This window comes from Dipodomys spectabilis, unplaced genomic scaffold (assembly GCF_019054845.1).
Source record: "Dipodomys spectabilis isolate Male_0828 unplaced genomic scaffold, ASM1905484v1 ptg000006l, whole genome shotgun sequence".
NCBI lineage: Eukaryota > Metazoa > Chordata > Mammalia > Rodentia > Heteromyidae > Dipodomys > Dipodomys spectabilis.
The window spans coordinates 1,767,712-1,779,889 of NW_024870683.1; the positions used below are offsets into that span (position 1 = coordinate 1,767,712).

General features: G+C 40.2%; 1 protein-coding gene across 2 annotated transcripts in view; it reads left to right on the forward strand.

Moving 5' to 3' along the window:
- Window positions 1-12,178, forward strand: part of Tek (TEK receptor tyrosine kinase) — a 102,799-nt gene that overhangs the window by 62,535 nt on the left and 28,086 nt on the right. For both annotated transcript variants that reach the window (XM_042695452.1, XM_042695458.1), the window contains exons 8-11: window positions 469-620; window positions 2,558-2,702; window positions 6,992-7,153; window positions 8,787-8,921. In XM_042695452.1, the coding sequence (XP_042551386.1) occupies window positions 469-620; window positions 2,558-2,702; window positions 6,992-7,153; window positions 8,787-8,921 (594 nt within the window). The remainder of the gene's footprint in view (window positions 1-468; window positions 621-2,557; window positions 2,703-6,991; window positions 7,154-8,786; window positions 8,922-12,178) is intronic.

Below are 12,178 nucleotides of genomic sequence, written 5' to 3' on the forward strand. Positions count from 1 at the left end.
GAGGCTGAGATGTGAGGATTGCACTTCAAAGCCAGCCCAGGCAGGAAAGTCTGTTACACTCTTATCTCTAACAAAAAGCCAGAAATAATAGTGTGGCTCGAGTGAGAGAATTCCTCCTTGAGCAAAAAATGCTGAGGATCCCCTGCAAAATAAAGGAAAGATCAAAACTGAACAGGAAGGCAGGGGAGTGGTGTGGCCTGATTTTTGTTTTAATACTGAGCATTTTAGGTCTGCTGAGTGAACTCAGAATTACAGTAAAGAATGTTGACTCTGGGCTCTGAACCTCACTTTCCTCATCTATAAAGAGGAGACAATAACATTCACTTCACAGGTTTATGATGTGAGGATAAAACAGAATATTTTCAAAGTTCTTGCGCTGTTCATAATGTGCTAAGGAATCTATTTTTTCTAGCATTGTTGTTACTATGCTGAAAAAGTAGATTTCATGGTAATATTTTCTTTATTCAGGCATGCCAAGGAGGACACCACAGATAGAAGATTTACCAGATCTCATAGAAGTCAACAGTGGTAAATTTAGCCCCATCTGCAAAGCCTCTGGCTGGCCACTTCCTGCCAATGAAGAAATGACACTGGTGAAGCCAGATGGGACAGTGCTCCATGTAAGAGCCATTCTTACTCTGTTCTCCTCAGACAGTAAGATGGTGTCAGTGCAGGCTTACATCCCCCCCTGACCAGTGTGTTGACGGCTTTGCTAAAATACTAGATTCTAGACGATATAGAAGATCCTCACTGCATCTTCTGCCTGGTCAGTGTTGTGGTACAAGGTTGAGAAAATGCTGTTACACTGGATTGATGCCACAGAGTGCCAAGATGGCCCTCATTCCACAGGACTGTCTAACTGTGGTGTGCTATGTTTACATGTCAGGCTGGGCAAGGATTTGGCTTTGTAGTATCTCCACATCTCTGATTCCTCCTAGGAGGAAAAGGAAGATGTCTTACTGGCCAGAGGGACATGGTGTCCATGGCTTGGAAGATCCTGTGCCATCAGCACACAGAGCTTCCTGAGTGTCTACTCCGATCATGCTATTCGCCAGTACTTAAGAGATTCTAGAAGAGGAGGGTTCAGCATGATCTGTTTGACTCTACATGGATAGATCTTGCATCTGTTCTTGACGTTTCTAATTCAGAAACTCTTACCTACAGAATCCTTTAGGCCTGAGTGTATTCTTTGGGTTTTCCTATACCTCTTCCCTTTGCTTACTCACTAAGGACAAGGGACACATCATGGTGATTCCTTCATGTTATTCAAGATATTCTTCCTTCTTCTGCCTCTCAGCTATTACAAATAGAACACAGCCAGGAGTTTGCCCCATATATTTCCATGTTATAAGTGATTCTCAAGAAGATCATTTTTTTTTTACCTACAGAATTTTAAATAATTATCTTTTTTTCCTCAAAAATGACAGAAAATCAACTTAATTAAAGACAAGCATGAGAGGTCTCTTGGAGATAGGAACTATATAAAAATGTTCCCCCTTCCATACAAACTATGCATTCAATGGAAGAAACAATGAGTTTCCAGACATCTTAGTGGCTTTTTCATGAGTTAGTGGAATCAATAACTACGAATGGTAAAAGATAGCTATGCTATGCAAAACTTCTTTCTTAGGTATTTACTTTCATTTTTAACTGTTTTTGCTGATATAAAGGTTATATATGAAAAATATGCAAATGGTGCCTATAGACTGCCATGTGATATTCCCATACATGTATACATTGCATAATGTTTAAATCAGATTAAATGCATCTACCACTTCAAAAATTTCTCCTTTCATTAGGATGAAAACACAACCTTTTTCCTACTTCTTCTTTCTTTTTGAGGCAATGTCTTATTGTGTAAGCTAAGCTGTTCTCAAACACCTATGTCTCTTCATTTTCCTACCCAGTGTGGGCACTGTGGCTTCCTTAGCTCTTGTGTTGGTAGTTTTGTATGTGCCTCGTTTTTCAAATTGACTCATGTGGTGAGAACATTTTTGGAGCATTATACTCGGCCATCATCTTGTTCCTTCATCTGTACTTCTCAGAATCACTTGCACCGCCCCCCTCCCATTTTTGAAAAAGGGGAAACTGGCTGAACAAGAATATGTAACTGAGGAACTGATTGAAAGTAGCAAGGGTCCATGTGTCCTCAGAGCTCTGGCTTTGCCCATTCTACTGACAGCCCCTGACAGTCCCTCCAATAGGAAGACCTATTGTCCTCTCACCCAACCATTTTTGTATCAGACCAGAAAAGAACAAATGCGATCTGGAAGCATTTATAAGAAATTAAACTCCTTGCTTGTAAGTGTTTACCCTGTACTCCCAAACACAAATACAACAGCAGGATCTGAGAGGGCATCAATCCAATGTAAACTTTTGGGGCTACTACAATAGCTTTGGAACTAGGCCAACAATTATAATGGCATTGCACTTAGCTTCTCAATCTTCTGGAAAACTTCTTATTATACAATGAAATGGGGTCAGTGTTATGGACCTTTATGTTTATGCCTCTCTAGAAGTTAAAAAATATTTTTTGTTTTGTTTTTGACTGTTCTAGCCAAATGACTTTAATCATACTGACCATGTCTCAGTAGCCATATTCACCATCCACCAAATCCTACCCCCAGACTCAGGAGTTTGGGTCTGCAGTGTGAACACAGTGGCTGGGATGGTGGAAAAGCCATTCAACATTTCTGTTAAAGGTAATGTAAGCTTCATTTCCCCAGGGAAAGCTTGTGTTCGTTATGTACGGGGTTCATGTATTGCTGGGAAACATTATTGGACTTCTAAAATACTTTTGAGGTACTTTCCAGGTTGTTGAAGTTTGTTGTTATTGTTGTTGTTTTTTTTTGCCTGTCAAAATCATATTCCTGAAAATAGAACGAAAGACAAGGAGTGCCATCTTTGGGAAGAAAGGAGTCACACAGCTCTGGGTTTCATTTTGTCTCTAACAGTGTGTCATCTTGTTGATGGCCTTGAGCAAATGACTCTCTCTCCTTGTCATTCTTTACTAGTGAATGAAGCTTATTTTGTCTGCTTTGTAAGGTATTGTGAGAATTTGTCAAATATATAAAATGCTTAATACTATGCCTCCAGTGTCACCAGTGAATGGTTGCAGATTCACCCAGATTCTTTGGATCTCCAACAAAAAATTGAAGGAAAGCTAAGTAGGGAGTTTAATAGAGAGAAAAAAAATACAGTGTTTAGGGAAACAGTGGTCTGGAGCTTGGTGACTCAAGAGCAAATATGTGGTTAAGGATTTCAGTTGTCTAGGATTTGGAGTGTATGGGAGTTGTTCATGGTAATGAGCCTAGGTTGATCTTCAGGAAAGGAGATCCTAGCCTGGTAAAATTTTGGAAGGGATCTATGTGTCTTTGAAGTAATATACATAGGAGATTATACATCAGAGATACAACCCATATGCCTATAGCTTTAAGTAGGAGTTGGTTGGGCAAAAGCTAGGCTAAAGACTCATACAGTTCCATTGCCCCAGGTGCCTCAGTTTGATCAGAAGTGGTCTGGTGTTTTTCTGTCCTCAGGGAGCAGTATTGACTTAAAACAGACCCCCTAATTACACCCTAGGAGGGTGGCTCTGGGAGGTAGTAGGGAGGAGATAGAACTCAGAGGCATCTCCTAGAGCATGACTAGGAGAGAGGCTTGGGCTTAGCTTCCCCCTCTCCCCTATAAATTAATCTGCCACAGTAGAACATGTCTGATAGTGGCTGTATTTCACTAAATGTTTAGTATCATCATTGTAACTTTCTACTCATTGTAAAGACTGATTTGGAGAAGCTTTATTTGGGGAATCACTCATATAATGTAAAACAATACTTTATGATTCATTTGAATGATTTTTTCACATTCAGGGTGGTGGCTATATTTACTACTATATTATGAACTAGTATTTCAAATTTTGAATTGACCCAAGGGGATGAGTAGTCATTTGTGGCTTGAAAAGAAGAAATAAACCAGAGTTAAAATAGAAGTTAACTGGGCTAGCGTATTCATTTAGACACAAGCAACTAGTTCTCTGGTCAATATTCTATAAAATACACTGAGCTAAATACATTACATACGCTTATCCTGTTGAATCTTTGTAGGTCCTTTGGATAACAGGTATTTTTACCTCCATTTTGCAGGTGAGGTAACTGAGACAGCAGGGTGCTTAGTTAACATGTAGAAGGTGCTTAGCCGATAGGTAGCAAGTCTTAATTTTGAACCTGACTCTTGACTCCATGGCCAACACCATCCCTGTTTTGCTTCTGAGTCCCTTGGTATTACAGATGAGGAAGCATATGGCCTATTTAATCACTAATTAATAACCTTTGGGGAGAGCCTGGAGGTAAATTCCATAGTTGAAATGGCTCTAAAACAAAGAATGTAGTCTTTTTTTTTTAAGGCCAAGAGCAGCTGTATCATACATGCAACCTCATAGAGTTGGATTCTCTACTCAGAATTTATGTAACTCATGTCAAATTCTTACTATGCTTTTGATAATAGGAAAAAAATCAGAAGTTTTATTCAGTAGAACAATCACATCATCAGAGTAATTTCTGACACCTTGTATGTCCTTGGAATATGTGCTTACAAGACAAATTATCTTATTTTTAACCTTCTTGGAATGTTTGCTGCTTATGGATAAGAAACAATAATTCCACAATAAGCCATGCTCCTATCATATAGAATAGATTCTGCTTTTAATGTGTATGTGTGTGTGTGTGTGTGTGTGTGTGTGTGTGTGTGTGTGTGTGTATACTTGTACTTGGGAGTTAATTCAGGGCCTTATGATTTTAGCTTTGTGCTCAAATATGACACTCTACAGTTGAACCATACCTCTGCTTCTTAAATTTTCTTTTGTAATGAATGACACAGAACACAAGATCAATGTACCAGAACATCTCCAGTCCTGAGGAGTCTTTGCTGTTGTATTGACTAGTAACCATGCAGTGGAAATAGGATTTAGAGAAATTGAGTCTTTTTACTACTGTTCAGAAATAGGACTTAGCTTTACAATTAAAGCACAAATTAGTTCAGTGATTTTGGAAAACTGACATTACAGACTAAAGCTAAACATAGCACCTGCCTCTGACCCAGCAATTCCACTTGTTGGCATAAGCTTGAAAGATAGGCATGAATTTTTTTCCAAAGACATCTTCTAGAATGTTCAGAGCAATCTAATTGCATAATGACCTCAAATTGAAATGAATGATGGACCCAAGTTTCCATTATAATATTATAACAGATAATAAACTGAATTGATACTAAAGAGTACACACACACACACACACACACACACACACACACACACATATGTTAGTTTGCCAAGACTGTTGTAACAGAGAACTTTTCTGGCTGGGATAGCTTAAACAGCAGAAATAAAGCTCATTGCAATTTTGGAGATCAAAGTTTAAGATCAAGATGTCAGCAGAACGGATTTCTTCTGAGACTTCTCTTTTTGGCTTGTATGTGGCCATCTTCATGTCCTCACAGGGTTTCCCCATACTCATATATTCTAATTTAATCTTATAAAGATACCAGCTATCTTGGAGTAGAAAACTGCCCTCGGGGCTTCATTTTTAATGTAGTTGTCTTTTAAAGACATTAACTCCAAATAACTTTACATTCTGAGGTCTTGGAGATCAGCCCTAAATGAATTCAGCTCATAAAGTCATACTTCGGAGTATTAAATTGCAATTAAAAAGAATTAACTCTTGCAATACTGTGGATGAATCTCATTCATGATGCCATGCAAAAGAAAGTAAATACTTTATCATTTCATTTATATCAAATGAAAGAACAAGTAATACTAATTTTTCAGTGACAGACATCAAGATATGTCTGGTAAGGAAAGAGCTTTAGGATACCTCCTGGGAGGAGATACACATTCTCAATCTTTATTATGGATACATAATACTCAGGCAAAATCACTGAGCTAAAAATACTTAAGATTTTTACATTTCACAATAGATAAGTTTCATTTCAATAAAAATGATTAAAAGACTCCCAACATTTAAGTGATTATAAAGAATCTTTTGAAAAAAATTAATTTGTTCTTATGAAAGCACTGATAGTTATAATGAAATATCTGGTGATATCATTTGAGGAAGCTCAGACTCATCAGAGAGAGATCATCAAGGAATAAGGGTCGGAGACCTGATAGTGCTGGCTTTGAAAAGATTAGGGAGAAACCTTGAGCCAAAGCATGTGCAGACGATCTCAATAGGCTGGGAAGAGCTTCTCAAGACCAACCTAGATTCTCCCCTAAAGTTCCTGGAAAGCAGCACGGCTTTGAGGCTAGTGTAGTTAGATACAAGTCTGATTTGAGATCTCGACAACTCTGAAATAATAAGTGTGTGTTGCTTCAAACACATGTATAGAGAATATGAAAATGAACATGAGTGAGAAAATGAATGAATGCATATATGGTCTAGTGAGAAGGCCAGAACCAAATAATCACACTAATTTACAAAGAAGAATGACTCAGAAAATTGCAATGAAGGGGAAATCAGTTCTCTGAAAGCCAAAGATGTACAATGAAAGGTCTAGGATCCTAAGGGCTTACTGAGAGGCTAATGGGAGGAGGAACATTGCTCATAGGAGAAAAAAATATATATAAAGAGAAGAACAGAAGATGGGAAGGAGCTTAATGCTGTGTTAACTAGATGAGTCAAAAAGGTAATGGGGACTAAGAAGATATTGGATGAGAGGAAGAAAAGGTTGGAGAACAGACAGGGAGCCAATGTACGAGACCTGGTAGGTCTCTTTTATCTACTGAAGAGTTGTGAGCACAGGAGACTTTTAAGGAAGCATTTTATGGATATAAAAGCAAGAGGAAAGTAGACTGCTCAGAGACAAGGTAATTACATTGAATCTGAGTGGAGAACTCTGGGAGAACTTTCTGGGAATGGAAAGCTCTCATCGTCTTTCCCTACTGAAGAACAACAAAACCGCCAAGCCTAAGTACTAACCTGGTTGTTAAAATTTGATTTAGTTCTTCCGAAGCCCTTGAATGCTCCAAATGTGATCGACACTGGACATAACTTTGCTGTCATCAACATCAGCTCTGAGCCTTACTTTGGGGATGGACCAATCAAATCCAAGAAACTTCTGTACAAACCCGTTAATCATTATGAGGCTTGGCGACACATTCAAGGTAAAGTTGGGACATAAGAGGCCCCAGCTAAGGATAGGACACTAGGAAAAAATATTCCCCTCTCTTCCAAATAGAGAAATTCTCCTTTTCCTACTTCAGCACTCTATACCATGGTGGTGGTTATAGGAGAAGATTGTAGAATGTTTGGGAGCAAGAGCTGAGGCCCTCTGAATTCTAGGGCTATCTTATGGAATTCCCTGTGTGCTGAGGTATACACTACCAGCTTGTTCCCTGGGTTACAATCCATGTCAGTATCTCCTTCTCAGACTATCTTTGGGATCCTTAATCCTGTCTCCAGTACTTGATCTTGCCTGGTCATGGTGAAAACTTTGTGTTTATACTGGGAATATGCTAACAGAATAGTTCAACATCTGTGGGAAAGGCCATGAGAGTTGATCCACCTAAATCCTATGGGTGATTGCATCTTCTATACAGAAAGTTATAAAAAAGAAAAGGAGTATTTTGGGCTTAATAATGCTACTTGTTGTATGCATTGAATGAAGTCATAGAATTATTGATTGATTACTGAGCTCTTCATACTGTCTCAACAAGACTATTCTCTGGCTGTAATCTGATTACAACAGCCTTCGACCAAAATGTAGTACATAAAGGATGTAAGGCTTGTTTGGGAGATTAGAGAGTGGGCTATTTTTGGTCATTTAGTGGTAATAATGAAGGGGGTTAAACTTTTTTTTTTGGTCAATTGTGGGGCTTGAACTCAGGGCCCAGGTGCTGTCCCTGCGCTCTTTTGCTCAAGTCTAGCCCTCTGGCACTTTGAGCCATAGCACTACTTTTGGTTTTCTGGTGGTTAATTGGAGATGAGTCTCATAGACTTTCCTGCCCATGCTATATGTTTGAACCCAAGCCTCAGCTCTCAGCCTCCCTCCTGAGTAGCCGGGATTACAGGCATGAGCCACTGGTGCCCAGCAGGGCTACCTTTACCACAATGGGTATCTACAATGTGGCCTTCTGAAAACTGCTAAACATAGCCAGTGAGTTTTTGTAACCTATTAGCAGTTTTTCATAGGTTATAGTGAACACTTACCTTTGTAATATCCATGGAGATCCAGAAGTTATCTAATGCAAATAGTTAAGGACAAAAAACATTCATCCTTTGAAGGAAATTATTTGCAAGCAATTCCAAAGCCCTTCATTACAATGATATGACTGTTAAAAATGAGTTGTGTGGTCTGGGTAACAAACCCCACCCCACCCCAGAGTCTTTCTCTTGGTAACATGATTGCAATCAGTGTATAAGCTTGAATACTGAAGAAACGAAATTGTTCAAATTCTTCTAATTGTTTGTTTCTCCAACTAAATCTGGTATTCTAGATAGTAAAGTTTTATTTACCAATGAGAAAAAAAACCACTAGCACAGAAAGTTTTTGTGTGTGTGTGTGTTACAAAGATATACAAATATTCATGTATACACTGTACCCTTGAACTTGCCTTTCAAAAACCTCATTTCCCTTGTAGTTACAATGGGCTTGAAGATGCACTTGCCTCTCTGTTTTACTAAGATTGGGTTTTTGAAATCCTGACTTCAGTTCATATTGCTGTAACGACAGTGAAACTAGTTTCAAGGTGGTAACAGAATACATATTGAAGTTTCCTGGCCTTTCTCTCTTCTTAGTGACAAACGAGATTGTTACACTCAGCTACTTGGAGCCTCGGACTGAATATGAGCTCTGTGTGCAGCTGGTGCGCCGTGGAGAGGGAGGAGAAGGGCATCCCGGACCAGTGAGACGCTTCACAACAGCTTCCATCGGTTAGCTGAAGCCAACAGGCATTATTCCTGAGCTAGGTGGGAGGGGGAGGAAGGGGAAAGAGGAAGGAAGACCAGGAAGGGTGGTGGTGGGTGAGTGGGTGGGTGGGGATGGAGGTGGAAGGGGTTTGCTTTTGAATGGGTGGGAAAGTGACAGGAAGGTTAGCAGCTTCAAGCCAAACAATTCCTTTATTTGGGCTGGACTCCTGGGGGGAGGGTTCTGGAGGCATCTAGAAGGACAGAAAAGGAAGCAGATGAGCTCTCAGGAAGGCAGGGTCATCCCTTAGGACTTGATATTTACTTAGCAACAACTGGGCTGAGACTTGGCTCCTGCATTTTACCCCCAACTTCCTGTTTCCATCTGAAGGGTCCAGGCGGGGCTTCTGCCACATCCAGTTTATTTACTTAAAAAATAATCATTTCTAACTTTTCAAAGTATTCATGCACACAGTTAGAACATCAAATAGAAGGAATGGCTTTTATCTAAAGAACAGCATTTCCCTACTCCATCCCTCTACTACTCAGTCTTGTTTCCTGTTGGCTGCCATTTTTATCTCCTCATGCTTTTTTTTTTTTGCTTGGTCTTGGGGCTTGAATGCAGGGCCTAGGCCCTATCCCTGAGCTCTTTTGCTCACGGCTATCTCTCTACCACTTTGAGCCACAGCTCCATTTCCAGTTTTTTTTTGGTGATTAATTGGAGATCAGAGTCTCATGGACTCTCCTGCCTGAGCTGGATTTGAACTTTGATCCTCAGATCTCAGCCTCCTGACTAGCTAGGATAAAGGCGTGAGCCACCAGCAGTGCCCAGTGTGTAGGTACTTTTTTAAAAATATAATTTTATTTTTATTATCAAGATGTCTACTGTAGAGGGGTTAGCATTTTGTAAGTCGAGTAATGAGTACAATTAGCGTCTGAAACGTTTCTTGATTTATCAGGGTGGTGCCATATCTGTTGACCTTCTACTTTGTCAATGGAGAAGCTTGTGTAGTCTTCTGGGTGCTAACCTGGGCTCCAGCTTTCTGCTACCACGTAGGAGTTCCTTTGTTCTATTCAGGTGGAAATCAGACAAGTAAGGACAAATCTCTCAGGGTTGATAACTTTGAGTTCCAGGGATTCACTACTGGGCTTTCAAACCCAGAGGTTTTTACCACTAAATCCTGACAACCATCAGCTTATAGCTGCAAGCTTTTAAACCTGGAGGCTTGTTGCACAGGGCTTAAAGCCCCAATACCTCATGGCTAGATTTGTGGCTTTTAGGCTTTGAGTGTCAGGACCCCAGTGGCTCTCTGGAGCTGTTCTAGGACTGGGGCCCGCGATGCTCATAGCTTTGGCTCCAGCTTTAACTCTTCACATTCGCTCCTATTCCATAGTTTCTACTTCTTTACCATCCCTTTCTCCCTCAGCACTCCCACCATCCTTAGCTTCTTGCAGATTTGGCCCTCTGTTACCCTTGGCTGCTCTCTAGAACTCTCCCACTGCTTCCTTGCTACCCTAGACTTGTTGGTGATTTTGTAAAATATTTTTGTTACTCTAAGGATGATGCACAGATAGGTCACAATTACAAACAACAGGTAAAGAGTACATTTCTTTTTGGACAATGTCACCACTTACTTTACTCTTTCCCTACTATCCCTAGAATCCCTTTTTATCCTTACTTGTAAGTCGTGTAGTTCATTTTCCACATAGTGTCTACTGAGTATCACGGCTGCATTTGTCCACTCTTTATCCCTTTATTTCTGTGCCCCCCTCACCCTCCCAAAGACAGATAAATGAACAAACAAGACAAAAAGAAAACAAAAACAACAACAAGGGGAATAAAGCTCTGATTCATTTCCTGGAGTTCATGTTGATAAATACTGCTTTTTATGACCAGAGGTACACAGGCCTTGCATCTTAGTGTTCCTCCCTTAAGAATATCCTCCTTTAAGCAGGTGCCAGTGGCTCACACCTGTAATCCTAGCTACTCAGGAGGCTGAGATCTGAGGATCATGGTTCAAAGCCAGCCTGTGCAGGAAAGTCTGTGAAACTCTTATCTCCAATAAACCACCAGAAAACTAGAAGTGGCACTGTGGCTCAAGTGGTAGAGCGCCCACCTTGAGCTGAAGAGCTCAGGGACAGTGCCCAGGCCCAGAGTTCAAAGTCCCATGACCAAAAAGAAAAGAAAAGAAAAGAATATCCTCCTTTGGTCTCATTGTACGTGAATGCCCAGAGTCCTATATAAGTTATTGTGTCCTGGTGCATTTTAGAACTAACTTCTGCATATCAGAGAAAAAATGCACTATTTGCCATTTGTCTTTCTGAGCTTGGCCTACCTTACATAACATGATCTCTTATAGGTCATCCCTTTCTCTACCAATGACATAGTATTATTCTACTAATAGTTGTGTAAAATTCCATTGTGCATAGGTACCACAGGTTTTTGGATCCACTCATCTATTGTTTTCTTTCATTGTGATATTTTCATATATGTATGTAACATACTTTGATCAAGTTTACCTGCTCTACCACTTTCTTATTTCTCAAACTTCTCCCCCGCTTTTTATTTTACAGTTTTTAGTTTTATTTTGTCAGTCATGGGGCTTGAACTCAGGGTCTGGGTGCTGCCCCCGAGCTCTTTTGCTCAAGGCTATTGCTCTACCACTATTGAGTCACAGCTCCAGTTCCAGTTTTCTGGAGAAGAGAGTGTCATGGACTTTCCTGCCTGGGCTGGCTTTGAACTATGATCCTCAGATCTCAGCCTGTTAAGTACCTAGGATTATAGGCATGAGCTACCAGTGCTCTGCTTTTAGTTTACTTCTTATTTAACCAGCCCATGATAGAGGCCACAAGTAGGCAAAAGACTATTTGGGAGAAATCTTTATTTATTATTTATTTATTGTAATATTGCATCACTGAGGGAGGAGGTGCCCAGCAGATTCCAACGAGGCTAACTGGAAGAGAGTGACAAACAACATATTTATTATATAGCTAGAAGAGGTCCATGGCATGCTTGTGAGTGAATTGTTAAGCTTCCTTATTCACACCATAGCTTTCCAGTTCCACCAGTTGTAAGCCATACTTAAGAGCCAATTATGAGCCTTGTATAAGCGCTGGCCTCTTATCCGTCTATTGCAATTTTCTTTTTGCTGACTCCCTAAAGGGAAGAGCTCTTCCCCATTCCCAGCTAATTGAGGACTTAACAGAAGGGTCTGTGCAGCCAGTGGGTGGATTTCTTTGGTCCACTTGTAGACAAGGTTATGTGGAAGTCACCAGGCTTGCCA